This window comes from Marmota marmota, unplaced genomic scaffold (genome assembly GCF_001458135.2).
Source record: "Marmota marmota marmota unplaced genomic scaffold, marMar, whole genome shotgun sequence".
NCBI classification, from domain to species: domain Eukaryota; kingdom Metazoa; phylum Chordata; class Mammalia; order Rodentia; family Sciuridae; genus Marmota; species Marmota marmota.
Genome location: NW_026000254.1, coordinates 1,162,180 through 1,179,036, shown reverse-complemented (window position 1 = coordinate 1,179,036; position 16,857 = coordinate 1,162,180). Strand labels below are relative to the sequence as shown.

Genomic DNA, 16,857 nt, shown 5'->3' with positions numbered 1-16,857 from the left:
TGCCAGGAAGGCCAATTTTCTATAGTTCTCTAACATCACATCTCTATATAAAGTTTTCTGAGCAGGCTGAAGGCATTCACACTCCTCTTCAGTAAAATCAGTGGCTACATCCCTGAATGTTAACAGTTTCAATATGAAAGTTGGTGCTTTTAAAAAGCAAATGAGCCAGGTCTTGTGATGGACACCTGTAGTTCCAGTGACTGAGGAGGATGAGGCAGGAGGATCATAAATTCCAAGACAGTCTGAGCAACTTAGTAAGGCACTTAGCAACTCAGCAAGACTCTGTGCCTAGGAGTTGGGCCTGCTTGGGATCTTCAGCTTCTGCACAGCAGAGTAATCTGAGACTCTGAAGCATGAGACCAAAGTCCAGCCAAATGGCAAAAACAGAGAACTCAGGAGATAAGAAGTAATAGTGAAAGCCCACCCTCCTCCTCCATGATGACACACAGGATTGGACAGTTCTCACTAAATGCTCTTGATTGGAAAGGACTTCAGAATATGCGCATTGAATCTGAGACCAGTGAGCCTTCTTTTTGGGTGACAGGGAATATCATCCAATCCAGGCATGAATAGGGCTAGAATTTCAGGTTGTTGAGTGCTATATTTTTTTCTTTTCTTAGATCTGGGAAATATACCCCAAATTTTAAGGCAATGTTTTCTTCCATAAGTGGGATCTAGTGAAAAACCAGCCTCTACCTCAGAGCAAAGCTGTATAGATGTCTTTTCAATTTAATGTTTCATTTTTTACTTTTGTTTAAAACTACTAAAATATTATATATGGAAATAATGGGGACCTGCCCTAAGATTATCATATTTGAGGGTTGATAAGTCTCTTTATACAAAGTTGAATTTATTTTTCTTATTACCAATTCAGGATTAATATAGAAAAACTTATTTAATGTCTTGGGATATACTCCTCCAGACCATTTAGTATACACCTACACAGATGTATTTTTAAGGTAATCATAACATATTTACACTTTTATGGTATTTTTCACATAAAACATTATCTTACAGGGCTGGGGGTCTAGTTCAGTGATAGAGCACTTACCTAGCATGTGTGAGGCCCTGGGTTTAATTCCCAGCACAGCAAAAAAAGAACAATAGAAATTATCCAATCTGAACAAATACAGAAAAATGCAAATTTATGACTACTAATATAACTATATGATATTTTACTNGACAGGGTCTTGCTAAGTTGCTGAGGCTGACCTTGAACTTTTAATCTTCCTGCCTCAGCTTCCTGAGTTGCTGAGATTACAGGCAGACATGATGGCACCTGGCATGATTTCATGATTTCACTTTTTAATAGCCATGTGGTAGTATGATAAACACTCCTATTTACCTAATCCTTCCCCTATTCCTAGACAACTAACTTGCTGCTAGTTTGTATTACATATAATACTATAATAAAATACAGGTATAGCTAACATTTTATTGAACATTTACTGTGAAACAAGCTTTATACCTTGTTGTTTTCTTTCCTTTGTGTTATTTTTTAATGGTTGATTTTCAGGAATCCTAATATCAGTTCACAAACATTTTTGTGGCACAGCCTTTATTTCCATGTCAAACTTTCCTTCCCTATTTCTTTCTAACTTCAAATATTTATTGGAACCCTAAAATATGCCAGGTACTGTGCTAAGAGGCACCAAGAAGGCAAAATGAATCAGTGAGTCCTTGGAGTTTGATGTTAAACATGCATGATAAAGAGGGCTATGATAAAAGGCACTATTAGATTACGGGTCTGTCTGTCCATTCCCTTGTCCAATAATCCACCCATCTACCTATGCTTTTCCCCATGAATCATATGAGAGAGCTAGTTGCAAACATGATGCCATTTTACCTCTGAATATTTCAGTACAAGAACAAGGACATTGGCTGGGAGTATAGTTCAATAGTAGATCACTTGTCTAGCGTGAGTGAGGCCATAGATTCAATCCCCAGTGCCATCACATGTGTGTGTATGCATACAGACACATACACAAATATAGACATTTTCTTAAATAACTACAATATAGTGACCAATTTAGAGAATGTTAACATTAACAGATAATAATATAATATTATTATCTATTATCCACCTCAACATTTTCATTAATTATTATGATGTCCTTTATGGCAACTTCACCCTGCTTGATGAATATTTATTTAGTCGTTATTTTTCAAAACATTGATATTTTTGAAGAATTAAGGCCAGTTATGTTACAGAATGCCCTTCAATTTGAATCAATGTGAAGTTTCCTTTTCTTTAGATTCAGATTATCCATTTTTTTTCAGGAAAATCATGTACATTAAATGTGTTTTTATTTGCACATAGTAGTAGAAGGCATGTGATGTTGCTTTGTTCCAGTGTTGGGGAAGTTAAGTTTGATTACTTTGTTAAGGTTAGGCCTTCCAAATTCTTCCAGTGTAAATTTACCTTTTTTTTTGCCTTTGTACTTAAAAAGCAATCTGTAGGATTGCTTTGAAACTTTGAAACTAGTAAATATCCTGTTCTTTATTCAACCTTCACCTACTGGATTTGTCATCCATTTATGATTTTCTAACTCTATCATCCCTCTTTATTTATTAGTTGTCTTTTACTGTAAATAAGAGCTTTTCCTTTTCTATTTGTTCATTTGTTCTTATGAGTATGAAGTCATGGATTCTTATTTTATTAAATGGGTTATATTCTTTTACTATTATTATTTTGATGCCCAAATTATCCCAGATTTTGACAGTAGGAGCTCCTTCAATTTGGTCCTCTCTGTTTTTGATATGTCCTCATCATTCTTTTAAGTATTGTTTTACTTTTTGGCAGAGTAAAGCTCTTCTAGTACTTTCTTGTCCCATTGATGGAAAATCATCTATTTCTACATGGAACCTTCTTTCTTTCTAGTTTAGAAATCAGAATATGAGCTAAGATATATATATTTTTTTAATTCTCCAAGAAAATTTTGCTGGTCTATTTCTGAAATCTCATACAGGTTTCTTATATGTAGAAGTTCTGTCCACATATTGGCTAAATGGACAAGATAGAGGAGGGCTTGAAATAGCCTGGGGAGGTAGAGAAACATAAGTAGAGTTATAGCATATATGGAAGGATCCAACTCATGCAGAGAACTCCAGCTTAGTGTGGCTTCAAGCAGAGATGAAGCTAGAGAATCAGACATGGACCAGTTCATTGTGGACTTTCATCATCTGAAAAACCTAATCTTTTGGAAGATGAGATGCCATCACAGAGTGGTTAACCGAGTAGGGAAATTATTGTTTTTATTAAATTTACATTCTAAGATTCCTCTCTGTTCTCACCAGTGAGGAGTATGTAGAGTATTGATTAGGTAAATATTTAAAAATATTTTCCAGCAGGATTGGTATTTTTCTTTCTAAGAGGAAGTTTGAGTCATTGATTCATCTTCTTGTGGAATGGCAACATTTCTTTTAAGTAGTAGTTTTACAACCAGGACTACAAGTTCAATAGTAGTATTCTTTGTTAAAAAATAACAAACAAAAGTACATAAAAAATGCTAATTTTTAACAAAAATATTGATGAATAAGGTGTACTTGATTTATTGCTACATTTATTTTTCTTTATCTTTAGTAAAAATGTCAATAACAGGATTGATATAGACTTTCAATAACAAAGACATTCTACCTGGTTTGCAAGGTAACCAGAATAGGAAATGTAACAATCAAAATTTCTGAAATAACAACAAATTGCCTGCTTAGCTTGAATTTTGCTGTTGTAACAATCTTTATTTTTATTACTTACAGACCATACCCCAACCAGTTGGAGTTGAACAACAAGCAGCTCTTCAAAAACCAGATTTAGTTAGAAGGTAAGTATCATCAGATTCATACCTTAGAAACAATGAGGGTGAGCAGAAGTATGTGCAGTAACTAGGGAAGCTTCTGTTTTCTTATATTTATGTGTAGGTTTAATAAACATATTTGGCATTATTTTTACTTTTTAAAAATTTTTTAAAAATTTTTATTTTGCGTATTTATTTTTATGTGGTGCTGAGGATCGAACCCAGGGTCTTACACGTGCGAGGCGAGCGTTCTATCGATGAGCCACGACTCCAGCCCCATTATTTTTACTTTTTAAAAAAATGTTTTTTAGTTGTAGATGGACACAATACCTTTATTTATTTATTTATTTTTATGTGATGCTGGAGATCAAATCCAGTGCCTCACACATGCTAGGCAAGCACTCTACCACTGAGCCACAACCCCAGCCCTATTTTTTATTTTTTTAACATCAATAATATTGACCATTACCTTATTTTCTTTAGTTATAGTGTTCTAAGAAAAGCATAAAAGAGTTTAAAAGGAAATAATAATGTAATTTATAGTAAAATATCATATAGTTATATTAGTAGTCATAAATTTGCATTTTTCTGTATTTGTTCAGATTGGATAATTTCTATTGTTCTTTTTTTACATTCATTGTTTCTTTCCTATATATTTCGTTATTGTGCCCATTGTCCTTTCATTAAGTTTTTATTTCTGTGATTTTATGTTTAGTTCTATAATTTCATTTGTTTCTGTTTTTAACATCTTCTACTCCTTTGACAAGCTCGTTTGTTTTTTTTTGTTTGTTTGTTTGTTTGTTTTTTGGTGATGCTGGGGATTGAACCCAGGGCCTTGCACATGCTAGGGAAAAACTCTCCAACTGAACCACACTCCTAACCATCATTTTGATAAATGCTTTTAAAATCTTTTCAGATAAAATCTTTTTCTGATTCATCTTGATGTTGACACTTGCTGATTGTTGATTTTGCACTTGTTGATGCAAAAAGATTTAAGTTGTAATTTTCCTGGTTTTTGGTATGACAGGGATTTTATTTTTGTCTCCAGGACATTTTGGGTATTATGTAAGGATACTTTGGATTCTACATTTAAATCCTCTATTTAGCTGTCATTCTGCCTGTTTAGGTACATTGGTCCTGGCCTACTTGTAGGGGCTGTGATTCTAGTGACGATGTAGTTTTAAGAGTTCATGCTTTGCTATTCTGGTCTGCTTCATTCACCTGGCACCTTGGTGTCCATGGTGGAGCTGCAGCGTGGAGATTTGAACTTCTCTAGGTCCACCATACAGATCACATTTTACTGCTGGAGCTCCTGCCACTGCCACTGGGGAAGCAAAGGGCCTACGTAAGCCATCTTTTGTTGAAGGGTTAAGTATCAGGAGACACTAGGTCTGGGCTGTCTTTATGCCTGACCTGTCTTCTGCCATTGTGTTAGTATTAAGAGATGGTTAGTTGCTTTATTTTTCAAGTCCTCAGAGTTCCTAATCAATCTTTTATCTTTTCATTCTTTAGTGCTATCCTGATTTTTTACTGCATTATTTCCAGATTTTATTTTTTAGCTCTTCTTAGTGGGGACAAGCAAGCAGAGTTGAGTTTTTGCTACGTTGTCCCAAACCCTAAGCTAGTGTTTTTTAAGGTTACTTTGGAATATGAATGATACAGCCCCATTGGCTATAATTAATGTCTCTATTACCCTATGAAGGTGTTATTTATTACTGCCAATTCTCTGTATGTTTTAGAACTCTAGGGGCATTATTATTATTTTTAATTAAAATGTTTTGTTTGTGGTGCTGGGATTAAACCCAGGGACTCAGGCATGTGAGGCAAGTTCTCTACCATTCAGCTATGCTGAAAGAACTTAGGAACAGTATTAGTATGTCTTCTTTTTCATACAGACATAGAAGAATTAGGAATTATTTTTATCATTTTTGTGCATCTCTATAGAAATATTTTATGAATAGTTTTTAGCAAAAGGACTTAATCTAAAAATTAATTAATATCTGAAAAAGGTTGTCTGATACTTATTGTTCTTTTTATTTGAATTTCAGATATATTGGAAGATATTTATTCAAATATTCAAATATCTTCACTTTTATTAAAGAAAAATCTGAAAAATTTCACACAGATTAACCTGCCCTTTCATAATCATACTGATTTGAACCTATAAAATATAATCAGTTAGAATTAGTTATATTGATCTGGGTGCAGTGGTACATGCCTCTATTCCCAGTAATCCAGGAGACTGAGGCAGTCTGTCAAAAAAAAAAAAAAGCTACCCAAGAACTAAAAAATGTTAATAATTTTGAACCATTTTATTGATTGATTGATTGATTGATTGTACTTGATATTGAACACAGGGGCACTTTACCACTAAGCTACATTCCTAGCCCTTTCTATGTTTTATTTTGAGATAGGATCTCACTACATTGCCCAGACTGACCTCAAATTTACAATTCTTCTGCCTCATTCTCCTGAGTACTTGGGATTATAGACATGAGCCACCATGTCTAGCTTGAAGAAGTTTTTTTCAGGGGATGGAACACAGTGCCTCTGTATACTAGGCACGTGCTCTATTTCTGAGCTACATCTCCAGGTGTTCCACCATGTTATATGATTCCTTTTCATTTATTTTTCTGCCTCTTGCATTATTTTTTGTCTCTCACATTCGGTCTGTCTATCCTTATTGAGGTCTCTCCCTTATTTTGAGTGAGATTTTTCAGTTTAGAAGTTTTATTTGAACATGTTAATGAAGTAACCCCAAAACAAACAAGATAAAATTTATCAAGAGCATTCTCTTTTAAAAGGTTTCACAAAGGTCTATAACTGGCAATGTTTTCTTTCATTTCATTTTTGCCAAATATATATGATATAATCACATTTTTCATAACTTTAAAAGATAGCTTTATTTATATATAATTTGCATACAATTCAATTTATCTTTAAAGTGTATGATTCAGTAACTTTTCGTATATTCACAGAATTCAGCAATTATAACTTTTTAAAAGATATTATTTATTGATTTTCCTTAAACATTGTTTACAATTAAATAATCAAAAGCTTTTTTGTTAGATTTTTATTATCAGGATTGGAATGAGTTACTGTTTTTTTTTTTTACTAGCTTGAATCAAGATGTGGCAGCTGTGAAGGAAAACACCAATAACTCTGATAACCCAGGTGGAAATGGCAAACAGGATCGGATCAAACAGAGAAGAGCTTCCTGTCCCCGACCAGAGAAGGGGACTAAATTTCAACTTACTGTCCTTCAGGTCAGTGTGTGGATATGGTTTGGTTGTAGTGCATGTAGAGGTCTTCGAGAGTCATGGGGGGGATGATACTGTGATAACTGTAGAATATTATGAAACCCTCTGTAAGCTGACTTTTCCTCCATTAAAAATATTCTGATAGGAATGTTTTGTGTTAATTTTTAAAGGGGAATAAAGGAGAATAAAAGGCAGAAAATAAATCACTTATAACTACCACTGAGAGCTAGCTTCTACCATTTTTTTATTTGTTTTCATTTCTTTATTCTACATGTACATTTAGCATTTTACATTAAGATCGTGATAGTACTAGTAATTATAGCAAAACTATTGAATTCTTTTGTGATAGACACCCTAAATTTTACGTATTAATTTTGTGTGTGTGTACTGGGGATTGAACCAAGAGGCACTTTACCACATAGCCACATCCCCAGACCTTTATTTTATTTTATTATAATTTTGAGACAGCATCTCACTAAGTTGCTTAGGGCCTCACTAAATTGCTGAGGCTGGTCTCGAACTTGCAGTCTTCCTGTGTCAGTTTCCTGTGTCACTGGGATTATAGGCTTGTGTCACTGTGCCCAGTTTATGCATAAATTTTTCATGTAATGCAAACACTATATAATAGGTGATAATATACTCTTAAGAAATGAGAATGTCAAGAGAGATAATTTGCTTAAGGTCATACAACTAGCAAGTGATAAAGTCAGATCTTAACCCAGATTAGACTTCAAAGTCTGTATCTGTAACCAGTACAATATATATTTCAGTTGGTTGCTGAAGCCTACATATAAATTTATATCCCCTCTCTTTTTTGGCAGCACTGGGGATCAAGCCTGGGGCCTCATGCATGCTTGGCAATAACCTACCAATGAGCTATATCCTCAAACTATTTTGTCTTTTTCAAAACTTCACTTATCATGTATATTTTCCTATATCACTAAGTAAGTTTTCAATAACATTTTAAATGGCTACATTAGATAGGCCCTTGTATGCAACTATAATTTTAGCATTCCTTTCGTTGTCGTACTTTTAAAATTTGTTCTCTTTTTGCTAGTCTTTTTCCCTAACTTTGTCTTCATTCTCTGCAGCAAATATCTTAGAACATAAATCTTTGTATCTGACCCCGATTATTTCCTTAGAATAAATAGATCCCTAGAAATAGATTAGTGGTTTAAAAAGTGAAAATTTGAGGCTTGAGGGTGTTGCTCAGTGATAGAGCATGTGCTTAGCATATGCAAGGCCCTGGGTTCAATTTCTAGCATATGCACATAAAAACATTTCTAAAATTTCTAAATACATGTTGCTACATTAAGAGAATTTTGGAAATGAGTGACTGAATTTAGATATTGCATTGCATATAGCTATAGTGACTATTATAACCTTTTTTTTTTGCTTTTTTGTAAAAGTTTTGTTCCATTTTCTTTTCTATTTGATCACATTTCTATTTATTTATTTATTGTAACTGTGGGGATTGAACCCAGGGCCTTGCACATACTAGGTAAATGCTCTACCACCTAGCTACATCCTAGCCCTTTCAATTAAAAAAAAAATTTTTGAGACTATTGTCTCAAATATCTTGCTAACTTGCTCAGGCTGACCTCAAACTTGCATTCTTACTAACTTAGCCTCTCAAGTAGCTGGGATTATGGAGGTGAACCACTGCATCCCACTCTCATTTAAGATTTTACTGAGTAATTTGTACCTGTTATGTTTGTCATAGGATGGCTCTTTATGTAGTATTTCACAAAGGGAAAACAGAATGTTTTTAGAGTGTTAATGTATAAGTCATTTTCAGCATTTATTATATGTGAACTCATCCTAGATAGTCTGTGTACAATTTACAAAGTGAAGACAGTGAATCTTAAACTGGTGAAATATGTATTCATAGGTGTCAACCTCTGGAGACAACATGGTAGAGTGCCAGCTGGAAACACACAATAATAAGATGGTCACCTTCAAGTTTGATGTTGATGGTGATGCACCAGAAGATATTGCAGACTATATGGTAAGTATCGTAAATACAAATTATTTTCCCTTCAACATTATCTGTCTCTTATTTTCTCTATATTTATTTGGAGCCATCTCTCTTTAAAGGGCATGGTTAGTTTTAAAATTTATACAGAGGTTCTGATCAGGGATAAGCTGCTGCATCTTATTTAGTTTCAGCATATTCATTTGAAAAATATGAAATAGTTTTATTGTGGATCAATATTTTTTCCCTTTGCCTGTATGTTGAGATAATCTAATAAACTTTATAAAAATAATTCCATTGTGTGGGTTACTGATTAAATCAGAATCTTTGAAGTTGAGGCCTAAACACCAATAGTTTGTCAAGTTACCAAGGTAATTTCTAATGTGCAAACTACTGGTCTAACATCTTCCATGTAAATGTTCAAGTTATTTTCTTCATTTCATTTAGTTTTTTAATATTTTCTTTGAATTAGTAGGCTTAAGTTAGTATTTTTCCCCTTTATTGGATAGGTATGGGATCTGGGTGGTAGGAGAGTGCATAATGCATTTGTTTCTGCTTTTCTGGTGAAGTGGAAATAAATTTGGGGGGGGGGTGTTACCAGAGATTGAACCCAGGATACTTAACCCCTGAGTCACATCCCCAGCCCTTTTTAAAAATGTTTTATTTAGAGACAGGATCTCACTGAGTTGCTTAATGCCTTGCCATTGCTGAGGCTGGCTTTGAACTCACAATCCTCCTGCCTCAGCCTCCTGAGCTACTGGGATTACAGGCATGCACCACTTCACCCGGGCAAAATAAACATTTTAAAAGTTAATTTTGTTAGTTATGCCTCTTACTTAGCAGAGTATTTTTTGAGATGACTATACTTTCTTAATTCCGTTGTAAACTTAGCCCAACTAAAGGTCTTTGGGCTGTTATGAAACATCTCCAACAATGTTGAATTTTATGATTTGTGATTGAAAACCTTTTACTTTGGACATCTTTGTTGTAAACATTGGGTTCAATCCTCAGCACCACATAAAAAATAAATAAATAAGTAAATAAATAAAGGTCTACTGACAACTAAATAAAAGTTAAATAAAAAGAATAATTGAATGTATTATGTGGTGTTTTATTGCTGGTCTTTATTCTGTTTTGACACTTGGATTTAGATACTCCATATTTATGTTTTTCTTTATGGTAACCACCATTAATACAGTATTATAATTTTGAAGAAACTAAATTCATTCTCATGAATAGACTGACTTTTGTTGTGGGGCAGGTTGAAGATAACTTTGTGCTGGAAAATGAGAAGGAAAAATTTGTAGAAGAATTGAGGGCTATCGTAGGTCAAGCCCAGGAGATCCTTCATGTCCACTCTGCTGCAGAAAAAGTCATTGGACTTGACTCTGTTACCTTGGAATCTAACAGTAACCAAGTAAGAACGACTGTTTAGCAAATGGGTCTTTTTGAATACGTGTCAGGAACTTCTTTATTTATCTATTCATTTTTAATTCAGACAGGATCATCTGAACAAGTCCAGATAAATTCTGCTTCTACCCAAACCAGCAGTAAGTATATTTAATTACATTTACCATTTGGATTTTGAAATAAGACATTTGGGAACTTTAAATTATATCCCTTCTTGGAGAAAAATGTTAGCCAATAAAGTAATTTGATAAATTGTTATTTTCTAACACTTTGAAAGGACCTTATATCTCAGAGATAAAAATTCATTCACCAAATTTCCTCCAAGTGTTGGTTCTTTATCTGATTAATTTATTTCTGAGTTGTCACATGGTATGTTACCAGAAAAGCAGTCACAGTATGATGACTTTTAATGGCCTGTTTGAAACAAAACTGGTCAATTGATTTTTCAGATATAAGATGGACAGAAAGTTTCTTAACTAAAATCATTGTATTCTAAGTTTGCCTCATGTTTTAATAGTCATATTTTATCTTGATTTTATTCCACTAATGACACACTTATACAGCTCTGATAAGCACTACTATTATACTTATCCTATTACTATTGGGAATATAGGTATAAGACAGATAATTTTTTTAAAAAATGTATTTTATTTTAGTTGTAGTTGGACACAATACCTTTATTTATGTATTCATTTGTTTGTTTTGTTTATTTATTTTTATGTGGTACCGAGGATCAAACCCAGTGCCTCATGCGTGAGCACTCTACCGCTGAACCATAACCCCAGCCCCAAGACAGATTCGTTTTTGAAATTAGTTTTATTAAGTCAATAAAATAAATGAACTGACATTTGCTTGGCACATTGATTTCTTGCTAATTATTTCTACAGGTGAGTCTGCTCCTCAATCATCTCCAGTTGGTCGGTGGCGATTCTGTATCAATCAGACAATAAGAAACCGAGAAGCTCAGTCTCCTCCTTCTCTTCAGCCTTCAATGGCTGCAGTCACTGGGCTACATCCATTTCCTAGTAAGCTCTCATTCACTGCCAGGTTTTTCCAGATTTGGAGGATATGAATGTAAAACATACACCATATTTTAACTTATTTCTTGAATATTTTACAACAATTTTCATAAGCATATTTGAAGACAGTGTATAACTTAAAATATTTTTATTTAATATTTATAAAAAAGCAAAGTTGTTTTTTTTTTCATTCCAGCTTGGATTGTTTGATATTTTGAGTCTTGTTTATAAGCATATTCTCTCTCATATCAGTTCTCATTTGTCCCTTGCTTTTCCTGTCACTTTTGAACTTCTGTATTAGTCTATGCTTTGCATTCATCAGCATGTAATTAACTGTTACTTTGTTATTGTTCCAGGTTCACGAAGTAAAAATAATAAGGAAATATCACAGGACACACTGCTCAGTATAGAAAATAATCCATGCCAGCATGCACTTTTTACCTCCAAATCAGAAAACAAGGATGTAGTTGATGGTAAGATTTCTGAATGTGCTGGTGTAAAAAGTGAACAGCCAGCTATACTTTTTCAAGTGGAAGATAATAGGCAGATAATGACACCAGTTACCAGTGGTTCCACTTATTCCACTACTTCAGTTCCAATTGAATGTGAGGGACTCACTGGCCAAACAGGCATGTTCATACCTGTATATTCATGTCACCCACCTGCCACTCAGGCTGATGTGCATGTAGCTCACGGTGGCAAATCAACTCAGATTGCTGGTAATGCTGTTACAGCCTCAACATTTGTATCTGATCAAAAACCTCAGTTCTTACCAGGACAGCAGCCAACTATGGATGCAGAGTTTATTTCCCAAGAAGGAGAAAACATAGTGAACACTGAAGCAAATTCTCCAAAAGCAGTCATTTCCACTCAGACTCCTGGCCTTGAATCAAGTACCCTTTTACCCACTACTGTCCTAGAATCAGATGGGGAAAGACCTCCAAAAATGGAGTTTGCAGACAACCGAATTAAAACTCTGGATGAAAAATTAAGAAACTTGCTCTATCAGGAACACAGCATCTCTAGCATCTATCCTGAGAGCCAGAAGGACACCCAAAGTATAGACTCTCCTTTTTCTTCCTCTGCTGAAGATACACTCTCCTGTCCAATGCCAGAAGTCATAGCCATCAGTCACTGTGGAATTCAAGATAGCCCTGCACAATCCCCTAATTTCCAACATATGGGCTCTAAGATTCTGTCCAATGTGGCTGCAAGTCAGCCTAATAACATATCAGTGTTCAAAAGGGACCTGAATGTGATAACTTCTGTACCCAGCGAATTGTGTTTACATGTAAGTATCAGTCTTTTTGTTTCCTTATGATTTTAAAGAAATGCCTTCTCTTCTAAAATTCTGTGTTTTGAAATGAGATTTTAAGGACACAGGTATTTAAGGATGCCATGCTCAGAAATTCTCAGTAGACCTGGTAGACTATGGGTAAGAGAGCCCTCTAGTGAAGTAACTAGGAACTTGCAAGCAGTGTCTATATTTGTTTTAATGATAGGGGGGAAGAAAACCTGATTTATAGAAGATTCTAATAGAAAGAACTTACTTTTTGATTTCTACTTCATAGTTTAATTTAAATGTGATTTGATAGGTTTAATTTATTTGAAAAAAAGTAAAAGTCATCCATAGTCCCATGACTTTTTTTTTGGTACTAGAGACTAAACCCAGGGGTGTTCTACCACTGAGCTACATCCTCAGCTATTTTTATTTGTTTTCACTTTGGGACAGGGTCTCCCTGAGTTGCTGAGGCTGGTCTTGAACTTGTGAGCCTCCTCCTTCAGCCTCCTAACTTACTGAGATTATAGGTTTGTACCACCGTGCCAGGCCTATACTTAAAGTATATATAAACACATACATACAGGTTGAGTATCCTGTATCCAAAAGGCCTTGGTTTAAAAAAGTGTTTCAGATTTTGGAGTTTTTTAGATTTTAGAATATTTGCTTAATGAGATACCTTGTGGGTGAGACCCAAATCTAAACACAGAATTCATTTATGTTTCATGTATACCATATACACAGAGCCCACAGACAATTTTTTCCAGTATGTAGTGTAAAAAAATATGGATTGAGCCACATTATATAAAATCATATGTGAAATTTTCTACTTGTGATATCATGCTGGGGCTCAGAAAGTTTAAGACTTTTTTTGAGCAATTTGAATTTTAGATTTACAAATTAGGGGTACTCACCTATGTAATGTAGGAACACTAATTTTCCTTTCCTTATTTCAATTTTATATTATTTTGTGTTATTTGTGATTGTACCTAAGGCAAGCACTCTACCATTGAGCCATACCCCCAGCCCTAGTTTCCCTTTCCTAGCCCTTCAAATCACAGAGATAACCACTAGTAATTTGGTGCTTATCCTTATTGACTTTTCTTAAGCTTACACAAATATGTTTACATATATATCATAATATTTTCTTCAGAAATATATCATGCTCTGCAACTTATTTTAAATATGTATGTACAAATACTTCACATATGTTGCTCTGCATTATCTTTAATTATGGACATGTATCAGTGTCATTACATATAGTTCTACCTTTTTAACTATTAAAAATAACTGCATAATAAATTATTGAATAGATATAATTAGTTTTATTGATAAACTAGTAATTTTAAATTTAAAAGGTAACAAGTAAACACAAAAGTCATTCATAAAGATTAAAGATTTAAAGTAACTATTGGCTGGGGATGTAGCGTTCTTGCTTAGTGTATATGAAACCCTGTGTTTGATCAACAGCACTACATTCAAATAAATAGTTAACTGTTGTATTGCTACCTCTTATTCCCTGAACCCTTTGATGTTCCCAATTCTAATTCTGTGGTCAACACCATTAGTAACTTGTAATTTTTTTTTGTGTGTGTGTGTGTGTGTGTATGGTATATATTTCTTGATTTGGTAATTTTAGATAATACCCATCTACTTGCTGCTACAGAGAGTGAGGGTTTGACTCTATGAATAAAAACCAAAGCCAGTTGCCATGATACATGACTGTAATCCTAGCTCCTCAGGAGGCTAAAGCTGAGGAGGATTGCAAGTTCGAGGTCATCCCAATCAACTTAGTGAGACTATATATCAGATAAAAATAAAAAGGAATAGGGATGTAGCTCAGTGGTAGAGCACCCCTGGATTCAACCCCAGTACCAAAAAACTGAAAATCAATAAATATGCATTTATATTATGATCATGTGTGTGATACAATAACAACAAATGACTAGAACCATAAGAAATGAAATGTTTTTCTCTACCATTTAAATTTTGTTGCTCAGAGGAGATTATTTCAAGCATCAAGGTCAAAAGGATTATTTTATTTGTTTCAGTGTCCATTGCTATATCTGAATCATATTTAGTTGTCACTGTTTCTGTTGTCCTCAAATTATTCTTTTTTCCCCTGAAATACTTCTGTGAGTAATGTTTTCAGATATGTTACATGGTTATCTAATTTGTCTTTGCTGTTGTTTTTGCATATCCTAACATATCTTAATTTTGCTTCACACTTGATTAAGAGTGAACGGTAGGATCAAAATCTTTTCTTCTCAGAACTTAGAAGACATTGTTTTACTGTCTTTTAGCCTCCTGTGTTGCTGATGAGAGTGATGTTAATTTAATTATCATTCATCTGTAGGTGGCTTGTTTTTATTCTAAACCACTTTCCACAATATGGAAATGTTCTATATCTATGCAGTCCAATATGATAATCACTAAACCACAGGTGACTATTCAGCACATAAAATGTGACTAGTGTAATTTAGGGCTTAAAGTTTTAATTTAATTTAAATTAAATTTGAACAGCTACATGTGGTTAGTGACTTATAAAACACAGGATATGAAACTATTTTTTTCTATTCATTGTGAGCATAACTTTGATGGCCTTTTGATTTTGAAGATTAGTGTCTTTTTTATTTCTAGTAAACTTTATTATTGTCTTATTTTTCCTTCCATTGTCTTTCTGGCTTCAATTTAGAAGTGTTATAGGTATCCAGTCTCCTGGATATATCCTCCATATCTCTTAACAGTGTGTTCTCATTTTTAATTTATGTTCTCGGGCAAAACTTCAATTTTCAAAAGTATGTCAGGTTACTATCCTGCTACTTAGCCTTTTCCAGTTAATTTTTCATTTGACATGAATGAAATCTGAGTTTTGAATCATGAATCTGAGTTTTGAAATCACTCTTATTCTCGGCTTCTTTTCCACAGCAGTCTATTTTTGCACATATTTTTTTCCCAAAATTAAAAAAAAAAAATTTGGGGGGGGGAGGTGGGTACTGGGGATTGAACTCAAGGGCACTCAACTATTGAGTACCATCCCCAGCCCTATTTTGTATTTTTATTTAGAGACAGGGTCTCACAAGTTGCTTATCACCTCACGATTGCTGAGTCTGGCTTTGAACTCTTAATCCTTCTGCCTCAGTCTCCAGAGCTGCTGAGATTACAGGGATGCACCACTGCACTCAGCCAAGTTTTGTTTTTTTCCTTAGAAAATGTACTAAAGATTAATAGTTGAATATATAAATCATGTTTACAAATCAGAAAGAAAAGATCAGACCACTCAGTAAAAGAATTGTCAAATCATTTAGACATATGTCTCACAGAAGTGGAAATACAGATGTCTATATAATGCTTAGCATTTGGTCAGAACCTTTCTGCTGAATCATGATATGGCAGATAGCATCACATGATGAGGCAGAGCAAGCCAGAGAGAACTTGTTTTTATAATGAAGCATCTTTCACATAACCCATCAATTCTCAAATCCATTAATCTATGAATAGACTAATCCATCTAAGAGGGTGGACCCCTCATGATCCAATCACATGTTAAAAGCCCTACATTTTTCTACCTCCACATTTGACACAATGGGAATGAAATTTCAACATGAATTTTTTTTCGTTTGTTTTGAGACAGGGTCTCACTAACTTTCTCTGGCTGGCCTTGAACTCATAGTCCTCCTGCGTCAGCTTCCAGAGTATCTCTATTATACAGGACCACTGTCATATATGTTATCCATTCTTGACCTAAATGTTGTATAGTTCATGACTGTATATTCACACATCTCTCTACAATATGAAGGTTTTACCCAATGTTATTAATGCCATTTCCTTGGCTTTTCCTCTATTTCAATTTAGTGTTTCTTATAGTGTTGGATTTTCATAGTGGTGATTCTTAGTATGTGTGCATTTTTTTTCTTTTTCTCTCGAAAGATTCCTTATTCATCTGTCTATAAACGCTATGCATAATCACCAAATGCTAGCCTTCCTCCAATAATTGGAGGAAAAACATGGGATGTCCTTTCTGGCATTGGATATTATCACTTGACTCTAATGCTACCTGGAGGATAGCCCAGTAGCTACTCTCTGAAGGCAGGAGAGTTTACCCTCCTCCAAAATATTT

At 34.2% G+C, this 16,857-nt stretch overlaps 1 protein-coding gene across 1 annotated transcript in view; it reads left to right on the top strand.

The window, feature by feature from the left end:
• Wnk3 (WNK lysine deficient protein kinase 3) overlaps nucleotides 1-16,857 on the top strand; it is a 116,837-nt gene that overhangs the window by 57,015 nt on the left and 42,965 nt on the right. The window contains exons 9-15 of the mRNA XM_048796655.1: nucleotides 3,757-3,821; nucleotides 6,913-7,060; nucleotides 8,946-9,062; nucleotides 10,291-10,446; nucleotides 10,528-10,579; nucleotides 11,327-11,464; nucleotides 11,815-12,749. Coding sequence (XP_048652612.1) covers nucleotides 3,757-3,821; nucleotides 6,913-7,060; nucleotides 8,946-9,062; nucleotides 10,291-10,446; nucleotides 10,528-10,579; nucleotides 11,327-11,464; nucleotides 11,815-12,749 — 1,611 coding nt within the window. The remainder of the gene's footprint in view (nucleotides 1-3,756; nucleotides 3,822-6,912; nucleotides 7,061-8,945; nucleotides 9,063-10,290; nucleotides 10,447-10,527; nucleotides 10,580-11,326; nucleotides 11,465-11,814; nucleotides 12,750-16,857) is intronic.